This window comes from Myotis yumanensis, unplaced genomic scaffold (genome assembly GCF_028538775.1).
Source record: "Myotis yumanensis isolate MYYU_CA2020_CCGP unplaced genomic scaffold, mMyoYum1.0.hap1 SCAF_1, whole genome shotgun sequence".
Classification (NCBI taxonomy): domain Eukaryota; kingdom Metazoa; phylum Chordata; class Mammalia; order Chiroptera; family Vespertilionidae; genus Myotis; species Myotis yumanensis.
The window spans coordinates 31,910,741-31,932,742 of NW_027223752.1; the positions used below are offsets into that span (position 1 = coordinate 31,910,741).

The window sequence follows — 22,002 nt, forward strand, 5'->3', positions numbered from 1 at the left end:
GAGGAAAGGAGAGGGAGAGAGAAATAGAAACATCAATGATGAAAGAGAATCATTGATCAACTGCCTCCTGCACCCCCCACACTGGGGATCGAGCCTGAAACCCGGGCATGTGCCCTGACTGGGAACTTCTGGTTCATAGGTCGATGCTCAACCACTGAACCACACCAGCCGGGCTGAACTTTTCAGAGCACATTAACACAGACCAGGGTTTTATCCTGCATATTATGTATAAACAGCACAGTTGGATGTGCTTCAGCCAGCTATTTTTATTTCAGTCCTACCTTTACACTCTAAATTTGAGGCCAAAAGAATGATTGCATTGTAGTGACTATTTTTGTTGAACAAAAATTAATTCTGTTGATAAATACTATCCCCACAAATACTAGAAAATTCCATACTCAAAAGACCACCTGCAGAGCATAAAGCTCATATATTTAAACCAGATAGAATTAGACTTTATTCTATTTATATGGCAAACGAGTATTCTGCTCCTATTGCATCAGTTTATCTTAATGTATAGAGAGTACACAATTCAGTGAAACAATTGTTAGAAACTCCAAACACCAACACGTTTTGCAATGTCATACAAATTTTGACCTTGGTATTTATTTTTTGTTGTTGCTGTTAATCCTCACCTGAGGATATTTTTCCATTGATTTTTAGGGAGGGAGAAAGTGAGAGGAAAGACAGAGAGAAACATTGATGTGAGAGAAACACATCAATTGGTTGCCTCCTGCATGAGCCCTGACCAGGGCCCAGTCTGGGGAGGAGTCTGCAACCAAGATACATGCCTCTGACTGGAATCCAACCCGGGACCCTTTGGTCTGCAGGCTGACACTGTATCCATGAATTAAACCGGCTAAGGCTGACCTTCGTATTAAAGGAAAATGATAACTTGTTCCACAAATATTGTTTTAAAAAATTGTCCCTAATGACCTTAAGTCTAGAATATTGCATCCAATTCAAGAAAAGCTATGATTCTACAGGCAGTAAATGAAGGTTTTCATGTTAAAGGAGCCATGCTGAACCCAGTCATGGTGAATGAAGTAGGTTTGTCTGGAGATGGCTGCTAATTTAAGCTCACACAGCTGGTTTCTCTACAGTTAGACACAGCGTGCCTAACTTAGGAGAGAACCAGGGCACTGAAACTGCAAAGGCAACACTTTGGTCCTGACACGAGGCTCACACTATTATCGTAAGGCAAGATCCAGTTTATGGCAGACCTTGTCATTCATTCTAGTTGTGATTCACCTGAATGGTCCACACTTTAAAGATTCCCAGGTACAAATGGAAACGGCGCCCAGGGCAGGGCTGGGATGAAGGGCAGAGTCAAGTGGAGAAGCGCCCAACCAGCCCCTTCCATCTCTCAGCAAGGTGTTCTGTTCTCAGGAAGCCTACATAAGAAATGCTTACAAATTTCAGCGATATTGAAGTATATTGTATGGAAGAAATTATAGTCCCAGGTAGACTTTATGAATCTGTTGATTCACGAAGGACTCAGGAAGTATTCCTGATGAATGTCCCAAGTCTATTCTATGCTGGGGATATTCCTGAAATAGCAGCAAAAGAGTTCCTCAACTATTACCTTCTATTTATGACTTGAAGTTAAAACTTAAAAAAAAAAGTATTGTATTAATAAAAATTAGGAATGATGGGATAGGAAATCGAACTCTTTAATTTTTACAAAAGGATATCCATCTAAATTGTCACATACTTCACAATAAAGAAGAGCCAAGTAACCTGGGTATCCTGAAAATGTAGGGCTGGAATTTTCAAAGTCACCCAATCCTCCATCATAAGACCTTTAATCTGAGTCAAGTCTAAAGAATACCTGGAACTAAGAAGCCTGAGAGGGATGAAGTGGAGGTTAAATTTCCCCCCAAAATCACTGGCAGCCTCACTTCTGCCATTTCATCCATACATCTTAGAGTCGCAGCCTTTCATGGTGAGCACCCCGAGACTGCTTTTCCTCTGGGTGGAGTGAAGGTGAAAGGCAGACACAAGTGCACGAAGAAATAACCCCCAGAACTCAAAGGGCTCCCCCTGGAAAATCATGGAAGTGAGGCATCGTCCAGCACTAAAAGCTGCTCTATCACAGGACGATCAGTAGCTACAAAAAATATTTCCACTTTTGGAAGTCGGTATGTTCAGCAACAATCTCTAGTGTCTGTGGCAGAAATTAAACTCAACGTGGAATTGAAATACGTTCTGCTATTGTATTACATGGAATCTTGTGTAAAGAAAATAATACACACAAAAAAACAATTTCACGTGTAAAAGCCCGATGATTGTTCTGGAAAGAAAGAAAATAGCATCCTTCTCTAAACAATGGTTTCCTAGGTTCATCTTTCAAAATTCGGGCCAAATCATGGATTCCAGGGCATACACACCTCCTAGAGAGCCAACTGCGGAATGTGCAGAACAAAGAATTTACTCAGAGATCTCCTGGATGTTTTTCCTCCTCAAAAATAATGAAAAGTGAGGAGTCCAGATGGGAATGCAGCCACTCTGGGAGAGGACTCTTTTGAGATAAATAACAAGGCTCTGTAAATAAATCTCCAGGATTAAATGAGGAATTCTGAAAAGACAACTAATTTTAGTTTGTCTGATTTTTACTAAATTATTTATACATAGTGTTCTAGTATTTCTGAAGTAGCGAAGGACAATGTTTTATGCTAAAGCTCAAAAGACAGACTAAGTTAAAAGACATCATAGCGTGATTTTTGAAACTTCCAGCTTTCTGTTCTGAATTTGAAGCAATGACGTCTCAGCATCACTAGGACCCCTTTCCTGGCCACCCTGTTCTTGTGGAACCTGGTTCCTGCTGCTTAGATGAGCCAGGGAGCATGTTGGCTCCCACAGGGCCCCTCCTTCTGCCCGGCACAGCGCCAGGAGCACAGCCTTCTCCCACTGAGGGTTTCTGATCTCTCCCTAGCTGATCTCTGAGATGAGCTCAAGACAAGCAGAAGTGATAGGGAAAGGGCAGTGGGCGGACAGAAAGAAGCTGGCTGCTTCTAGCAGATGGCGAGCAGGTAACTGAATGAAACTGCCCTTTTCAGGAGCTCAGATAAGTAGGACTAACAAATTTTATAGTGCTATTTACAACTTTATAGCCAATTCTTATTTACATTTTAAAAGTACTTAATCCGGTTTAATTTTTGGCCTAGATTCTATTTCAAAGCACTGTATTTTACAATGAATTCCAGACAAAAGCGCTGGGGCCTTGTTAAGAGCCAACTGGTTATGATTTGTGAGGGAATCTACAGTGAGCTGTTTAACAACAAACCTTGGATTCTCACTTTCTGGGGTCCCTCGATCCTTCTTCTTTTTGCTTATTTTACTCAGGACTGAGTTTTAACACATCCACTGCCGTCCCCCCCCCAGCCCCCCAAACTTACAGAGCAGTGGGAAATATGTTTGTGCTGTACTGGCTGTTTTTGTTTCTCACAATTATTAGCACAGTGACAGATACTCAACCAAAAACCTTCATTCTGTTGCTACTGAATCACTTATCCCCAAAGACTGTCCGAGATGATGTCACAGTCAACGTCATCTCAAAGCGTCTGCCGAGTTCCAAGCCACATGGGTACTAGGTGTACAAGAATGATTTCTGTTGACCCCACAGGGAAATGAAAGAGCAGAGCACAAACACATTACACGGAGCCGAGTGCTATGCAGGGAATAGATCCTTGTTTACCCCACGGCTTTGGAATGCTACCACCACGCTTTGAAAGCTGCTGGTGCATGCATCTCAGTTTCGAGTCTTGATTTCTAGTAAAATATGGGAAGACCTAAAAGCTAGTGCTTATGAGTCTGGTGCTATTTCAATCGGGGGCAGAGATCGGGAGCCAGCCTGCGAAGGCACACTCACCGCCGCTCCAGGGGGCGCCCGTCACTGGAGATGCTGCGTGGAATGTTGGCGGCTCTCTCGGGAGGAGGCATTTTCCCGTCTCCCTTCCCGGCATTCAGCCTCGAGGTCATGGGACTCTGCACCTGGGCCGGGACTTGAGGACCGTGAGGCCCCTTGCTGGCGTTCCTCTGCCACTTGTTGTTGTTTCGGAAGGGAAACTTGAACTCGTATGAAACCCCTTCGTTCATTTTGTACTCCATCACTGGCATGCGGTAGGTTTCTGAGCAACTCCTACGGGGGGAGGGCACAGAGAGAAGAAAAACTAATATTATTTTTCCTCGTTGGTGCAACCACACTGATTCTCATTAACAGCTAAAATGGATCAAACACTTCATTAATCACTGGGCCCTATAATTAGTTTCCTTCCGAAAACCAGAACCGCAGAAGTCTTACACTTCTCCTTTGCCCAACCCCCACTCTTGAGTCTGAGGTGTGGAGTCCTTGAAAATCAGAGAGCCAAGGTCACCCTCGTGGGGGTGGGGGGCAGGGTCTGTACGGAGACCTGAGGAGGGAAGGCCACCCGAGCAGCGTGACTGGCAGGGGGACAAGCCCTAAGATGGGGGGAAGCAAGCAGTCAGCTTCACACACTCCTCACGGCACTTTACATCAGGGTTCTACTGGGATGTAGTTTTGAATGTTAGGATCCTGATAGTAAAAAAAGTAAGTGGGGAGAAATCTTGAAATCCAAACTGAGTCGAATTTAGCTCAGAAGGAGAAAGAAAAAGGCAGTTATAGAAATTCTGCAATTATCAGATTACCAGGGAACAAAGCATAATTTCAAATCAGGCTTTCTTTTTTTCCCCAAAAGTCAGAAATTTCCTATAGCAGGGCTGTCCCCCAGTAAGGAAATTAATGGCAGGCACAAATGTCTTCTGTTGCTTTAGCCCAGTGGTCAGCAAACTGCGGCTCGCGAGCCACATGCGGCTCTTTGGCCCCTTGAGTGTGGCTCTTCCACAAAATACCGACTTCTGTGCATGGGCCACGAAGTTTCACACTGTACGTGCGCGCCCGCACGTGATATTCTGTGGAAGAGCCACACTCAAGGGGCCAAAGAGCCGCATGTGGATTGCGAGTCGCAGTTTGCTGACCACGGCTTTAGCTCATTTTTGTGCCACCATCCCAACTCCCACATCTTAGAAAATGTGGAACCCACTTTCCATTCCCTTTACTCCAAACCAGGAAGAATCAAACATTAACTGAAAAAAGCCTATTCCTACCAAAGCACTAACTCAAACTGTGCATCCGAATTTCATCATTAGGTCAAAAAATTTACTTTCTTTCTTACAGGAATCTCAACGACTGAGAAGCAGGTGGGCGGATCTAGAGAGGGGGTTAGGGTGATCATGAGAGGCACTTCAGAGGTAACCTATGGAGAGTCCAAGCCAATGCTGTCCCAGAGAAATAAAATGTGAGCCACAAGTACAAGCCACTTATGTAATTTAAAAATGTTTAGTACATTAAAAAAGGAAAATAAAATAGGTAAAATTAATTTAATTTAACCCATATGTCCAAAATGCTACAATTTCAACATATAATCAATAAACCCATATTAAAAACTATTAATGAGGCTTCTACATTCTTCTGAATTTGGTGTCTTTTACATTCACAGCACGTCTCACTTGGGACTAACCACGTTCCAAGGGCTCTCTGGCGGGTGATTTGTGGCTCCTGTGTGGGACAGAGCAGGTCCGAAGGGCACTCAGCTGAAGGCCTGGCCTTGATTTGGGGAAGGGCTCATGTTGGTGTAAGAATAAGCACAGTGGAAGGTGACTTCCTTTCACGATCTTGTCCATGTATCTCACACATGCCCCCAAGTGTACCCCCAACCCCCCCGGGGCTCCCCCCCTCCATCTCCGTGACAGCCCTGGCTCCTGAAAGTGCTGCTTTCAGAGCATGTGTGTTTGCTGGGTTCTCGCCCTCCCCAGTCTTAGCCCAAGCCTCCAATGGGCACCTTTCCTTGGAGCTTCCTTACCACTCCCCTGACTCCCCGAAGCCTAGGTCAACCGTCTGCCTAAGGCTTCACAGTAGCCCTTTTATGCCTTAATGACAATGGCTTTCAAACTTTTTGGACCACAATCCCAGTAAGAAATACCTTTTACACTGTGATACAGCATAAACACCAATACACACTCATACACACTCTTCCTCCGACAGCCTCCATCAGCTCCACTCTGTTATTCCATTTCATTAAAAAAATACATCAGGTATGACCTCTTAAATCGATTCATGATCTACTTGAAAGTTATGATCTGCAGTTTGTAAAACATTGCTTTAGAGAACATTTGACGTTACCTTTAGCAGTTAATAACTTATGCAATAAACCCTTTTCTCTGATGAGGAAATATCACCTTAGGCTTTGATATAAACTCCAGCTTTAAGGCTGAGATTTCTGACATAAATATTCCACTGTAACTTTTTTTTGGCTGTTCATAGAGGCATTACTGTAGTATGGTTTGAAGTCTTCCATTTTTAACTAAATATGGCATCTGGTGTAGTATCTAGTGCTCTGGGTCTGCAAATATAATGCAATAATGTAGCTTATCAAAAGAATATTAATAACATTTATGGTAACCCATGGAAAATGTCTCTCCATTTCCCCATCAGAACCAGCTTAGCTTCTCCTCAGCAGTGGTCCATTTTAACATGCAAACTCCGTAGATCTATCACCTCTGCCCTTTCTGTTGGCTGCTAGGAACCGCCACATGTACAGAACTCTAGTATCATGTATTGTGGACACTAATTTTTCAAAAATCTCCGCCTAGGCCACACTTTTCCCTTATTCCCCCCCTCCTCTGTGCCCTCCATGCACACAGAGATGCCCTCACTGAGTTTTAACTTTGTGATATTCTATATTCTACATGTACCTTCATTAGCTGCTTCAAGTCCGCACTGAGTCAAGTAGAGATTAATTAATAATGACACAGAAACAACAATGATGCAATATAAAAGAGACAAGTTGCTTTCATTTGGGGGGCCTTAGTTTCTTTTTAAAATGAAGTTTTGAGGTTGATAGATTTTCTCTTCTCTCTAGTCTTCATTTCCATCACTCTTAACAGACAGCTAGAAACCTGCATACCCTACAATTACAGGATGTGGTCTGACAAGGCCTAGGCAGGGAGTGAGGATTCATTCATAGAGAATGGAAGACAAAGCTTCCAGGAGCTACACCCGGCCATTCTGCCATTTCTACTGCCTCCCAAGGCGGGCGGACTACCCACTCGCTTCCCATCACTCATTGCCCTCTGTAAAATACCAGAACAATCCAGAGGTGAATCCAGAGGTGAGCAGTACACTGAAGAACAAAGGCGACAGCTGGCTTCTGATGACACACATGAATGTTCTAAAAGGACTTGCATTATATCATCCCAAGTGAAATCTGGTGATGAACAACTCTACCACTCGGAGCTCACAATGGACGGCACTCACCAGCCCCACAACTCTCCGCAATGCGTACATCATTACCCAGTCATCAGATGAGAGAACGAAGGCCTGGGAAGGCTAATTCGCCCACGACCACAAAGCCAGAACTGGCAGAGCCAGGACTGGAACTCACAGGATTAATCTACTTTTGGGTTGTATTAGGTCAGTCACTAACGAAAGGACACCTCTACTCCAAATCCCCAAATTTCTTCACCTTACAGTGTCCATCGCATCTCACTCAGGGCAGAGCCGATGGCAAAATGGAAAACTGGGCACGTTTTAAAGACCTGTGGTCAACAGAAATGACAAATTCAGTGCTAAACGCGACGCACAGTGACGTGCTGAAACCCTAGGTCAACTGGAACACCGCTCTATCTCCTTACTCGCTTCTCCAGTTTATTTCTGTTTCCTTTCATTTCTTGTTACCCATTATTCTCTCCTTTTTCTGTAAGACACTAAGAAATGCAGATAGAAACACAGTTGAGCAGAATATTGAACAAATCATTGTAAGACTGGACTCCTGAATCAGGAAAGTTGGTGTCTGAGGGCAGCGAGGTCCCTGAGAGTGTGCGACTTTGGCTTAGGAAAAACACTTAACCTCATCTGAAAACAGAGATGTGAACCAGAGGATCTCTAACAGCTGCCCTTCTAGCTTCTGCATTTTTAAAAACTTTGTGACCCATTTGTATTTATAAGGTAATTTGGTCCCTTTATGTAACTTGTTGGTTTTTCTCTTTCTCTTAATTGCTTTCTTTAAAAACTGCAGGTGACTGGCTCCCCACAGCGTAAGGGCTCCCCACTCCCAGGCATCACCTCCAGAACATCAGTTTCATCTGCTCTCTGGGTATTTTCCATCTTGCCAAGAGAATGGCTGTTGAAGACTCAGAGGTGACAGATTCGGAGGTGAAGACAGATCAACACTGGTCATGAGCTGGTGGACGGGTGAGGGCCCTCCTGCAGTGCAGCTGGCTCAGGGCGCTGCCTTCCAGGGAAGCCCACAGGGAAGCACCACACCTGCTCCGGCATCAGCCGGTGGGCCAGCTCTTGGGCAGGCTCAGAACCTTTCCAAACTTTGTTCTCCTTGTTTTAATGGAGGTAGGGTTGGCGGGAAGATTCTTTAAAAAGCCCGGTACACAGGAGGGGCTCAGACAGTTTGCTTTACTTTCCCTACCCCTTCTTTTCCTTAATTAATGACTCTCCCGTGTGAACATACATGGATGTTTGTAATTATGTACAATCACCCCGCCCCTCCCCCCGCCCTTTACCCAGTGACCCTGAGAAGGGGTGGAGTGGGGGCAGCGTGCCTGGAGGGGAGGCCTGTTCTGCCTCTTGCTGGAGCTGCAGTAACAACTGACAGAGAAGAAGAGAGTGACTAGTCAAAGAAGAGAGTCATTAGTCGCTGGGAAAACAGCAGTGGGAGTGTGAAGTGCGGAGGAGAAGGAGAAAAATGACAAAAGAGAATTATCTTATTTTGCTAAAAATCATAGCAAGGTGTTACTGCTTCAACTGCTCCTTTGAAGTTGGCCTAAGGGAGGGTGGGGCGAGCAGGGCTTGCAGTCCTGCAAAGAAAGACATCCATGGCACCACGTCTCACCTGCTCGGAGGGCCTGACAGGGGCATTTTGGGTGGAAACTGTAGTGAAAGGAGCAGAGTAAGTCTGGGGCCTGTGGGCTGTGCAGTACACACACCCTCCACCCAGCCTCCCTCCCACCCTACACCCTGACGCCCTCGGTCATGTCACCACCAGAGCTCCTGGCTAGGAGAGGATGAGCTAGTCACTTAGAAGCAGTGTTGGGACAGATACGGCTCATTCATTCAGGGGTGGGTGGGAGCCGCCTGTCCTGGTTTGCAAGTGTGAACTGTGAGCCTGTATCCCAACTCTGTGTTCAACGGGGTCAAGCTAGTAGCTTGAAATTGGCTGCTGTGGGAGTATTTACACCACAGAAATCAGCAAATGTTCCAAACCAAGGCTCTTTTCCCCCACAGAAAGCCAGGTCACCAACAAGTCCCTGCTTATACTGGTGTGTGAGGAAAGGTTTGTACCCTGAGCATACAAAGTAGCAGTTAAGAGCTTGGATTCTCAAGCAAAACTTAATGATGACCTTAAGAAGTTACTAACCTTTCTGAGTCTTTGTTTCCTTTAAATAGAAAAAAATATTAATGGTATTACCTCACAAGGTTGTTATAAAGACTAAAAAAAAAGAAAAGAAAAAAAAGACTAAAAGCATATGAAAGTGCTTTTCCAGGACCTGGCATATTAAATACTCAGCCAACGTTGTTTTTACCAACACACCACAGAAGACACAGCTAGCCTGGTATGTCACAGTACATAAGCCAGCTCCTATCATGGACCCATCTTTCTAGTCACTATCTACAACCCATGCCAGCAATGTTCCCACTCCATCCTGTGTCCTCACACACCCGTTTCCCTCTCCTGCCCCCAATACGAACTGGGGACTAGAAATAAGGGGAAAGATCTCTGAGCAAACAAGGTGGCATCGAGAGACCTACAGGCTTCCTTTTGAGGAGATTGGTTCTCAGACCAGCAGCGATAGCTGTACTGTGTGTAATTAAGGTGGACAAGTCACAAAGCTTGGTTATCTTCTCTAGTTTATGGCTGCCTGCTCAGAGACAATAAAGTAGGCAATCTAGAGGAGAGATCAAGGGACAGAAGACAAACAGCCAAGGGGAGGAGCCCAGAGCAGCTGGAGAGCTTGCAGGACCCTCACTGCCTTTCTGATGCACCCCAAGAGCCGCCTCGAGTCCCAGTTCAGCAGAATGCTGACCCTCAATGCTGATGTGCTTAAAGAAGCCAGAGAAGACCTGGCTCACTCAAAGGCAGGATATATGTGCAAAGCAGTTTCAGAATATTTACGCCCCCACCCCCCCAAATAAATAGCTGAAATAAAAAGTTCTGGATATATATTTTGGTTTCTAGAGAAATCTAATCATCCAAAACGGAGCATTTCTTTCTTTTTTAAAAAATGTTTTGATTTTTTTTTTTTTTTTGAGAGAGGAAGGGAAGGGATGGAGAGATAGAAACATTGATGAGAGAGAAACACCGATCAGCTGCCCCCTGCATGCTTCCTACTGAGGATTGAGCCTATAACCCAGGCATGTGCACTGGTAACCTCTTGGTTCATAGGCCAATGTTCAACCACTGAACCACACCAGCTGGGCAAAATGGAGCATCTCTTAAAGCGGTCAGACAAAGGGATTTCACCCTATTTTCACAGAGGCGCATACTCTCTAGACCAGCGGTTGCCAATCTTTTGGACCTCATGGACCACCAGTGGTCCGCGGACCACCAGTTGGTGATCGCTGTTCTAGACCATCCAGGAGGGAAGCAGTATTAAGAAATACTATCACAGTCTGGCCTGCAATGTTTGGTTTGAAGAACTGAAGTACATTTAGGTTGTCATTGCTGCCTATTTTTAAAGACATCAATGGCCCATCATAACTGTTCATATAATTTACCACCTGATGTTCATGCATCTGTGAGAGCGCAGGTGCAGACCATATTTTGGGATGGAGGAGAGATCGATAAAGAATGTATATTAAGAGAAACTCTTAGAAAATAATGGGTTCAAAGCAAATTAACAGATTAAAAAAAAAACTAGCAAAAATAGCATGTGTGTGCCCAAAGGAGAAAAGTAACAGTTGATTAAATTTGTTCCATCAAGAAACCTCCCCAGAGACAGAGAGATTGAATTTTCACCAGCGCTGCTGGCTTGGCAGGAGCTGGGAGGGCGGGAGCTCCCGGGCTTCCCTTTAGGGAAAGGCTGGAACCAACTGCCAAAGAACCGACAGCAGGATCAGCTCATCTGCAGCCAATTCCTGACACACGGATGCAGTTAAGAAAAAGCCTGGTCAGTCACGTTCCGCCCTCCAGGCTGAGATAGCCGGGTCGAAACAGCACTTTTGAGTTTTGGACGGCAACTGGGTACAAATGAGAGATTCCGAAGAATGAGTGTCACGCAACATAAAAGGAAAAAGCCTGACAGCTTGCGATGCTGAGTGCCTTCTACTGTGAAGTGTGCACTGGTTCTCAGCTACTGGTGCAAGATGTTTGAGATGCTATTACCAGACTTCTCTATCTGGAACAGCAACTTCATAAATTGAGAGATGTAAATCCTGGGAACAGTCCAAGTGAGTCAGTTTTTCCAGCTGCTGCCGCCACATGCCGAAAGGGAGCTGTCCTGAATCAGACTTGCCGTGGATGGAACTTGCAGCGTCGCATGTAACCTTGTGCTCCCACAGCACCCTACTCCCCGACCCAGGAGACCTTCCACACGGCACACAGACCCAGCCCCGGACCCTCAGGCTCAGCTGCCCGGGCAGACCTACCTCCGTGGGGTGCAGTCATCATGCGGGGGGATAATGACGACCTTCACCGTGACGGACGTCCTCAGGAGATCGATCATCTGCTCGTGGCTCAGAGTGGCCACCGCCACCTTGCAAATCTCCACCAGCCGGCTGCCCTGCCTCAGCCCTGCCTGCCAGGCGTAGCCGTAGGGCTCCACGTCCGCCACGATGCCCTCGTAGTTGACATGGAAGCCAAGCTGCCCTAGCCCATTCCTTCGCAGAGTCATCTCCACGGACTCACAGCCTTTTGACACAAACTAGACAAGGAAATAAAAGACAGCCTGGTTTAATGAAACGGGATTAAGTGTGGACAGGAACTGGCAGTACATTGCAAACAGGGTCACTTCTGAATACTCTGCTGCCAGCTGAAGAGCAGTCTGGTTGTTTCCCCTTCACTGGTCTCCATTCATTAGGCCAAAAGGAACATATTTGTTGCATCCAAAGAACTCAATAGCTTCACCGAAGTGACAAGGAAACCTCTAACAGAGACCCACAGGGAGCTGGCAGCCAAGAGAAACCATATTCTGCTACTTATTTTGTCCTTAAAAACATTCAAGGCAGCAGATACCCAATCAAACAATTCTTTCAACAAGGAACGCAGATTGGCTGGGCTACATCATTGGTCACCAAGGCAGTGGGATCACACCATGGTTTCCAACACACACACAGTAAGTGTGTCTTCCCCTGTCCTACTGCTTTTCTTTCTGAAAAATGATGGAGAATGACTGTCAGGTAACCTTGGCGTTGCTTCACATTGTCAAGGGGGGTTTGCAGAGGAGCTGATAAAAGCATGAGTCTCAGTGACTTGGCTCTGGTCCGTCCTGGAAGCTTTGTCAAAGGGAAACTGCACGTGGGTTATGGGAGGAAAGACTCACCTGCAACCTTCTGACAATCTCCTTGATATCCTCATTGTTAGTGAAACTCTCCACCGAGACACATTCTCCTCGCTCGTAGAAGATTTTGAGGCTGGTGTCAGTTGAAGTCCACCCTATCACGTCTCTGCAGGAGCAGTTGAAAACCACGCTCTTTGTTTCCTGTTCGATGAGGACGATGAACTCATTGGAGACCCCGAGAAGGCAGTCTATTTCCATAGCGTTGGTGTAGTCCTTAGCGCGGATGGCCCACACAATGGCCCCCATGCTGCTCAGCTCAGCTCCTGGGTACGGCTTAGACTTTTCCTTCTTCTTGGAGGCCAGAGAGATGAACGGGAATTTGCCAGAGGGGTCAATAGGGGTATTGGTGACATTCTTTTCGGCCAGATCCTTCAGGTATTCCTGGCGCGTCCGAGTCGCCATGGCCCGGAACTTTTCTGATTTGTGAGCAGCGTTTTCTGCATTTATCACTTTGGCCAGAAGGAAGTCCCTGAACACATTTGACTTAGGGAAAGTGACCCCTTTGGGGATGGGAGGTCCAAAGGAAGGCACATCTCTGGACCTGGTGACGGCCACACTAAGAGAAAAAAAGCAAAGATCAAAGAGAAAAAGGCTGGTCAACACTTTGCAGTCTCAAAGCATGAGAATAAAATACATTTTCTCTAAGACAAAGATGTCCCTCGAAAGGAAAATAACTGTCACTGTTCCCCAAGAAATAACGCACATTTCCGTTTACCACGAACACACTTTTTCTTTCATTCAACCACATTAGAATTTATAGAACATATTTTCTTCCAGGCCAAAAAACCTCCCAAAAACTTAAAGTAAAAATATTCTTTTCATTAACAAATGGTAAACCAAATATAACTCCATAAAAAAAAATTTACTGACTATTCTTCATAAAAGACAGTATTTTAAATATCTACTGATTCTTTCCCAGGGGAGTTAGTATAATCACATGACCATTCAGAACAAGTACAGATTCTGTAAGAACATTAGTGCGGTTTCCATTTTAGATATGATGCTCCTAAGCGAATAGCTAATCATGAAAATACCAAAAGATGCATGACGTAAGAGAGATGTATTAAAATTTCTTTTTAACTAAACAAACATTACTTGTTGGCCTATGCATCAGGCATTATGCCACCAAATCAAAAGCATAATTTAAAAATGATAATTGACATTTGAGTAAGGTATTAAAAAGATTTTGATCTTTAGAGTTATAATAGCAACAATGCTTTAAAGTCTTATTTTTAAACTGAGCTATTCTTTGGTCCACATTCTCTACTTTTTGTGTTTGACAATTTGTTTGTGAGGAGAATGTTTCCCTTTTCTCATTCCTTTAAGCAAAATTAATCAAAGAAAGCCTGTTTGACACTTCTCCTGTACACTGCTAAAATGGGCCTAAGCACCATACGAGAATCTATAATAACCTATTATTTTTTTATTTCAAAAGGGAAAACACATTTCCTAAAACAACAAGAACAACAGGAATTAAATAAAAACAAAGAGGCTGTGTGTTTTATATCATGTCCCAAGGTCTCATCCAAGACCTCGGCAAAGTTTGAGAGGGCTAGAAGTGATGATCCTAGCAGAGCAAACATCCCTCTTTTCAAATTACCTATTTAAAGTGAGTCAATTATGCAATTGTAAAGCAATAGAAAATCTATAGAAAATCTGTTTCTTCTGAACCCCCAGAATGGAAAGAAGATTAGAGAGCATGCATCTTTCAAATTAAATTGAAGAGCTCCGCTTCATTATTTTATCTTTCTATATATACTTACATATTTGGCTTTTCTTTTGTTTTTTTATTATTTTATTTCTGGTAACTCTCAACTGAAATATTTTTTTCCCACTGATTTTGAGAGAGAGTAGAAAGGAGGGAGGAATGGGAAGGGAAAAAGAGAAGGAGACAGAAAAACATTGATGTGAAAGAGACACATCTATTGCCTCCCGCACACGCCCCATGCAAGGCTGGAGATTGAACCTGCAACCCAGGTACACTCCCTTGACCAGGAATTGAACCGGGGACCCTTTGGTGCATGGGCTGATGCTCTAACCACTGAACGCACCAGCCAGAGCATGGCTTTGCTTTTCAAAAAAAGATTGCTTCTTGTCAAAATAGGATAAGTTGAAAACAGCAATTTCAGGACACAATTTATCTATCCTGTCAGAAAATGCCACCAAATGGACTGTTTGTTGCTTTTCAGAAATTTATTATTATGTTTTAAAGACTGCCTAGTTCACTTCACGACAAAGAAAGTAGCAAGCAACACTCCATTTTCTAACTGGAGAAGAGAATTTGAAGAAACCTCCATATGTAGTATAGTCTAATTATGCAAGTATTAGAGAGGCAATTTTTCTTGTCTACTGTGAACTCTCTGGCTTGAATACTGACAGCTGTATAATTTAAATTTGATCACGCTATATATTTTTTAAGTCAAGCAAAAGATGCTAAAATCCAGATTTGCTGGTTTTTCTAAGAGGAATCCTGTGAGGATCCAAAAATATTTAACATCTTTCATTTTTAAATTGGCAATTTCTTTTCTGGCTAATTTCACTTCAAATCATTATTTTTTTTTCTCAAGAAGCAGCTGTGATTTTATTTTAAATAAGGAGAGGAAAATGCTTAGGAGGGGGTGTGAATATGAACACCATCTATCCACTTAACCCTTGCACTCACTGGCTTCCTACAGATCTATTTATTAACTGATAGAACTTGAGACAAACATACTGAAAACCCACCAACAATTAAAAGCCTCTATGAGAAAAAGAACTGAATCCTTAACCTATAATTATCACTGATTCACTGTGGTAGGGAGGTAAATGATACAGACACTAAAGTCAGTTTTGCATCATTAGAAATAGAATCTTTACTGAAGAAGATGAGGAAGATGATACCCTAACATGCTCTTTTCAAATAAAGGGTTCTGTTTTGGGTAAATCTAACATTTCTGCAAGGTTAAAAGGTCATTAAATTAAGTACCACAAATTCTGAACTCTTGATAATAAGGCTGTCTAAAGCTAAGTAGGAAGAATATTTTGCCTCTTAAGAAGTCTTTCCAGAATTTCAGTTTGCTGTATACAGACACTTAAAATGTATTAATTATAAATGGTTCTTGCTATTTTTAAATAGCAGATTCCAAAGGGCTTCTGCTTGGTGTTCTCACGTTTGCCTTGTATGCAATACTGTATCTCCTTAGGATACACTCTTTAAAATTATAGCCATGCCTTATTTACTCAGAATTGTGGAGGACTAGGATGTTCTACTCAAGAGGGTTATCTAGAGGACAGACAGACAGAAGTTCAGAGGCTGAATAGTTATGAAAAGTGAACATTGGATGGAAAGAAAACTTGGAGTATTCAATGTTCCTCAAACTCTGCCAATAAAATCTTGAGTTTCATCTTGGTTTTACATTCTACTCAAGAATATGTTCCCTTTTACACAAAATATGTTCTGTCTCCAAAATCTTGGAATATGCCTGAGGGGCCAGGAAGGTGCTCTGTGTCTTACTCGGTCATTTGTCATATCCTTGAACCTGCGTTTGAACAGCTGGTATGGATTCTTCCCTTCTCCAGGAAACAGACCGGAGAAGTGAAATGATTGCCCAGAGCTTGTTCGGGAGAGCAGGATTGGAATCTGAGCTTCTGGACAGCTGAAAGCCTGCTCTATGACAAGACCACACTTATTTCCCCCGAAAGAACATTTTAAACGTCCCAGTCTTAAGGTACTTGCAAAAGGGACCATCCATAAGAGTCACATGGCAAAGAGACCACCCAAAGGCTGTTTATAGTGGGTCTGGACCTTGTAACATTTGCTGACATCAAAGACCTTGGAAAAAGTAGCACTACTTGATACCCAGAGCCAATTTGGAGTTGGGACTGTTACAGACACATCTGAACAGAAGCCTCAATGGAAAAAAGTGAGAATAAGACACCTGGACTTTTGAAACACCATGGGAACAGCAGTAAATTTCTAGCCCAAAATTTAAAAGGAAGGGGATTTAGCATTAAAACAGAGGGAGTTTCCCCTTCTTGGAGCCTGGATCAGATTTCCGGCTGGTGAGCTTCCTAGAAAGAAAGCAGAGCTGGGCAAAGGACAGGAAAGACCGTGGAAAAGCAAATGTGTGCCCATCATTCGCTCCCTGGGGCTTTCGACTTCCCATAGCATTCACTAGCCAGCACTCGCTGAACACCCACTATACACTGGGCACCGGGCTGATGTTGAGGATCAAGGATGAGGTGGCGTAGGCTCAGCCCTCCAGAAGCTCCAAGTCTGGTGGGCGCTACATCCAGTGGTTTGCATGCTCCCCTGGGGGTTGTGGGTGTACTGGAAACACTAGCACAGGCACTGTTGCTAGTCCTGGGAGGTAAGGGGAGCCCTCCAGAGAAAAGCAAGCAGGAATTCATCAGATGAAGGAGGGGCAGGGGTGTGTGCGAGAGACATTCCTGCCCAGAGAGGAACATGTGCAGAGGAGGGGCAGAGTACAGTATGTTCTGGGAGCGGTAAGTAGCTCCACATGTCTCAGGAATGAAACGGGGGTGAGCAGGGGACTGGTGGAGGTGCCAGTGGAGGCTGAGCGACAGGAGAGGCCAGATCCGCAGGACTCGAGCTGTAGGCTGGGCTAGGCAGTCTGAACTTTTCCCTAAATGGTTTAGGTCACGCACGAAGAGCGACATACTCAGATCTGTGTCTTAGAAAGTGCAGCTACATTGGACAATAGGAATGCTAATTAATTATGGCTTGGAATGGACTTTCTGAAAGACATTTCCACCACTTGATCCACTTTGATTTTTCCCGCTAGCTGAAGCTTGCATGTTTATTTTTACTCAAGAGAAGAAAAGGAAAGGGGCATTCAATGTGCGTGTACCACACTCCCCGCCTACGTGAGACACTTTACTTACGGGATTTAACTAGATGTCAAGCACCCTTCCATGCACAGGAAGGGAAATTTAAGATCTGAGAGGCTGAACATTCTGGTCTGATTCCAAGTGCTTTTTGAGCTACATCACACTCACTCCTTTCAGCATGTATTACATTTTAACCACTGGATATGGAGATCTTTCTGAGAGGAGAAACAGATTTCTACCTTGCTAAATATAGTTACTTACCATAAATTAACATTTATTTCAAAGACTCAGGATCATTATTATGATGAACACATTACTATACTAGTTCTAAAGTGAATAATTCTTTAATTTCATAAAAAGTGAGTCAATGTTCCAATTTTCAATTGTTTAAGACATTCTAAGATTTATTAATAGTCTTTTTTTCTCAATTGATCCAAATAAGGCCCACACATTGCAATTAATTAATTTCATCTTAAAATTTTTTTTTTCTGTTTATTCCCCTCCACTTCTCTCATTTTCTGTTTTCCCTGCAATTTACTTATTATAGAAATTAGGCTGTTTATCACAAAAAGTTGTCCAGAGTCTGGATTATGCTGAAACAAGCACCCTCTGTCTTTTGTATTTCCTGTAGTTGGCTTCGCTAGAGGTTTGGTTGGATTCAGATTCAATTTGGAGGGGCGGGGGGGGTAGGACTAATTCATTCATGGGGTTGTGTTCTCCCCTTATGCGACACATATTTATCTCTTTTGGTGATATTTGCAGCAGCCTTTCATAATTAATGTCTAGATCCATTAATTCCCTAGTTAAATAAATGGTGAAAAAAATTTTTTCACTGTTTTTGCAAACTGAGGCCCCTCAGGGTGAGTGAAGTATATTTGGTTTTTCCCAAATCAAGTGACCCTAATCTGCAATGCTTATTGAATTTGTATTTTTGATGTGAATAGTTTTCTGCATCTCTCTTATCAGTAATCACTTATTGATATTTCAATACATCCTTCTGGATTTGTTGCTTCTAATCTGCTCCATCAACTGGATCAGAAAATTACACTCATTGTCATAATATAAATAAAATAATAGAGACCAGAGGGCTCTCTTATCAGGTATGGCACAAGCTTTAGTACACAGGCGTAGTCATTAATTTCTTAGTTCCTAGCTGTCTACTACTCAAGGGCAACTGGCTCTGGGATTAGTTTGAGTTAGTCAGTTTTTCCTACGTAAACTTTCCAAAGAGAGAGAACGCTCCGACCAGGGCCTCATTTCCTTATCTACGATAAGGATTTTTCTCTCTTGGTTTCCTTGTTACATCCCAGGGCCTAGAACAGTACCTAGCACATAGATGACAAGGGCTGTCAAGAACTGGTGACAAATAAATGAACAACAACAAGCTCCAAACTTGTCTTTTTGAGATTATCTTGTATGTTACATTGGCTACATTTTTCTAAGACTCTGTTTACAGTGTTCAGTGTTATTCGATGGCCTAGCATTCTAAAGGCCTCCACTGGCTAGTAAGCTTTCCTACAGTAGTAGCCTTCTCACTGTATTTTCCACCTTCCTGTGACTGCACTTCAGTGTATACTGCACTCCTGGCATTACTTCTTTCCCCCATTGAATTCCATCCATCTGTGCTTTGAAATATACACTAAATCTCATTTTCTCATTAAATGCTTCTTGTAACTTCAGCCTATACTGAGCCCACATTCTTCTACACAATTACAGCAAGAAGCTCCTTTGAAGAAACCACTCTTAAACTTACCACAGTACAGACACCGAGTAGACATCAGTGAATAATGAGAGTACTCACAGGGGAGAAAGTTGGGAACAAGAGCTTTTAAATGATAAAAAGCAGTCCGATTACTCTACATCATGGAGTGATATTTACATAAATTTAAATAATTAAATAAAATGTAATAACTATTAGTATAAGTAACATTAAATAAAATTAGCATAAGTCAATGTATTGCCATACTTTTCAACCAAAGTACTCCTAATGCAAGAGGCCCATAAAGTCATATCCCTAGGAGTTTGGGAAGAGGCTGGGGTATGAGAAAAACTCACAGGTATAAAAATTCTTTGAAGACCCACATTTTATCTTAAAATTGATAAAAATTTCTATGCTATTTCATAATACTTTTCATGAGAAAAATAAACCCCTTCACACCCATTTTGCTAAGCATTAAAGGCCACATAAGAAGTGCCCTGTTTATTCTGGGCTTTGAAACTTCTCCTGACCTCATCACATACCCCAGGAAACATGCCTACCTCGGCTGGAGAAGGAATGAGAAAAATTAATGCACCTCAAGTTTACAATAGGAAAAGATCACATTTTAGTTTCTTGTAATTTCCTTCAGTGATGTTACAAACTTATGTGTTGGCTTGGATTTACAAAAGGGCAAAAGTCAGTTTATAAGCAATGAATTGGACCTTCAAACAAGCTTGGCCACTAGGAAATTTCCAGACTAACCCACCCATGTGACCAGCAAGGGTGTGCAGTGTCCTGCAAAGGCTCCCAGCCTCACATGGCGGGTTAAGATCCAGGCGACAAACTAAAAATAAAAAAAAGTCAGCAAAAATCATGATCTTCAGGCTGGAGGTGGGGTGCCAGCTTGAAAAGAATAAAACAGGTGTCACCTCCTCATCGAGCCAACTGTTGAAGAAGGTGAAGACACCTTCCTACCTCCTCAGTCTGTGTAGACTTGCACGTGTGGCTACTGAGCTCCCCAGGTGGCCAGTGTGACCAAGGAGAATTACAGTATATTAAATTCCAAAAACTGACCCTCAATTCCCCTATTTGAAAGCTTGCATCTTTAGAAAAATCTGAGCATGTGAGTCTACTTTTCCAACTGCAAGTTCTATGAAATCTAAAAGCAGATTATTTCCAATGAAAAGCATCCTGAAATAAGCAATAAGTCTAAAATGTAGCCTAGATTTCCAAATCTAAGTCCACAAACGCTTTGTCTAAATAAAATGCTTTCCCACTGAAATATAGGGCAAGCCACATATTAATTTTATATGTGTAATAGCCATTTTTTAAAGTAACAAGATATAGAAAATGCATGCTGTGTACTGGGTTCATGCAAAGGATTTCATGCTTTGAAAGCTAAACCCTTGTGAATGGTCACTAGGAAGTTTGGGGAGTGGAAACCTAGGTAGTTTCTTTTAAGAACCATTCACAAGGATTTAGCTTTCAAAGAAGCATGAAATCCTTTGTATGGACCCAGTACTCAGCATGCTTCAAGGGTATTTTCTAAATGCAGTTACCCATCCCATTATCAATGCCCTATGCTTACTCTTACTCCACACCTAACTGAAGCAGCTTTCAGAGGCCAAGTCCTTGAGGAGAGGCTTCAGATCCAGGTCTCCTGTGTTTGTATTTCCACCCCGAGCCTAGGAAACCAAGACCTCCCTGGTCTTGGGTTTTCACTCAGGGCTGGCGTCTGGAATAGCTGTCATGTCACCAGCAGGGCAGCAAAGACCCTGCTTCACATGGATGGGAGTGAGGCACTGAGACCGGGCTCGGGAACCAGACGCAGTGTGTCTGTACCTCGGCTCTGCCCAGGACCAGCAGACCCCAGGCAAGCTCTCCCTCTCTGGGCACTTAAGTTTCCTCATCTGAAAGTGGGGATGAAAACAGTACCGACCTCACAGGTTTTTTAAATGAAGGAATACATGTAAAGTGCCTAGACTAGGGCGGGACTTACAATAAGAATGCAAACACGCAGTTACTGTGGAATGTGCAAGGATGGTGGCAGCCAGCATTAGTCCAGAGTAACCTTTATACCTGTTTTGTTCCCTGAACTTGCCAGCTCTACACCTATAATTAACTTGCATCATACCTGGAGTTAGAGAGTTGTGGATCTCACCATAATCCAACTCCCAGTCTGTGTTGCTACTTCCTGCATAGGTGGCTATATTAATTCAAAAACAAATATCCAAGATAAACAAAGCCTCGTCTTCCAAATTTTAGGGATTAAGATATAATAAAATTTCATATTTTGAAAGGATTCACATTAGAAACATCTTACTGAAGCTGGAATATCCTTTCACATCTTCTTGGCACTATGCCTCTATCAACCCAGCATCTTATCCTCATCACCAACCCCCTCCTGTATTCTCGCCACGGCCTCTGTGGACAGATGCCTGAATTCTGAGACTCGTAAGCCTGGGTCTGTGAGGGACACTGAAACAATTCCACCAAATGCATAACCAAGCCTGGAAATGCCTCTAAGGTTGCAGCTGGAAATGTTAGAGTGAATCAGTCCTAAGCAAGGGTTTGGGCTTTTTAAATATTTAGTAATTAAAAAAACAAACAAAACAACCTTCTCTACTAACTATGACCATTCTTCTCTGCTCTTGCCATACCAAAAGCAAAATATAATTAGCAGTATGAGTAGTTAGTTGGGGACCAGATGGCATGGATGAAGGATACCACCTAAGGAGGAAGTGCAAATGGAAACGGCAGGTGTCTAACCAAACACGTCTGGGAAATGTCAATGCCATCAGGTTACGTCATCGTGTGAATTAAACCATCCACTGGCACAGTTTAAAGGCAAAAATAAATAGTAAGAGAGTCCCCACTGCCCCTTC

The 22,002-nt window shown here is 43.2% G+C and overlaps 1 protein-coding gene across 15 annotated transcripts in view; it reads right to left on the reverse strand.

The window, feature by feature from the left end:
* SIPA1L1 (signal induced proliferation associated 1 like 1) overlaps positions 1 to 22,002 on the reverse strand; it is a 433,934-nt gene that overhangs the window by 58,299 nt on the left and 353,633 nt on the right. For all 15 annotated transcript variants that reach the window (XM_070417275.1, XM_070417272.1, XM_070417284.1 and 12 more), the window contains 3 exons: positions 12,571 to 13,144; positions 11,678 to 11,952; positions 3,872 to 4,141 (listed from right to left, as the gene is read on the reverse strand). In XM_070417275.1, coding sequence (XP_070273376.1) covers positions 3,872 to 4,141; positions 11,678 to 11,952; positions 12,571 to 13,144 — 1,119 coding nt within the window. The remainder of the gene's footprint in view (positions 1 to 3,871; positions 4,142 to 11,677; positions 11,953 to 12,570; positions 13,145 to 22,002) is intronic.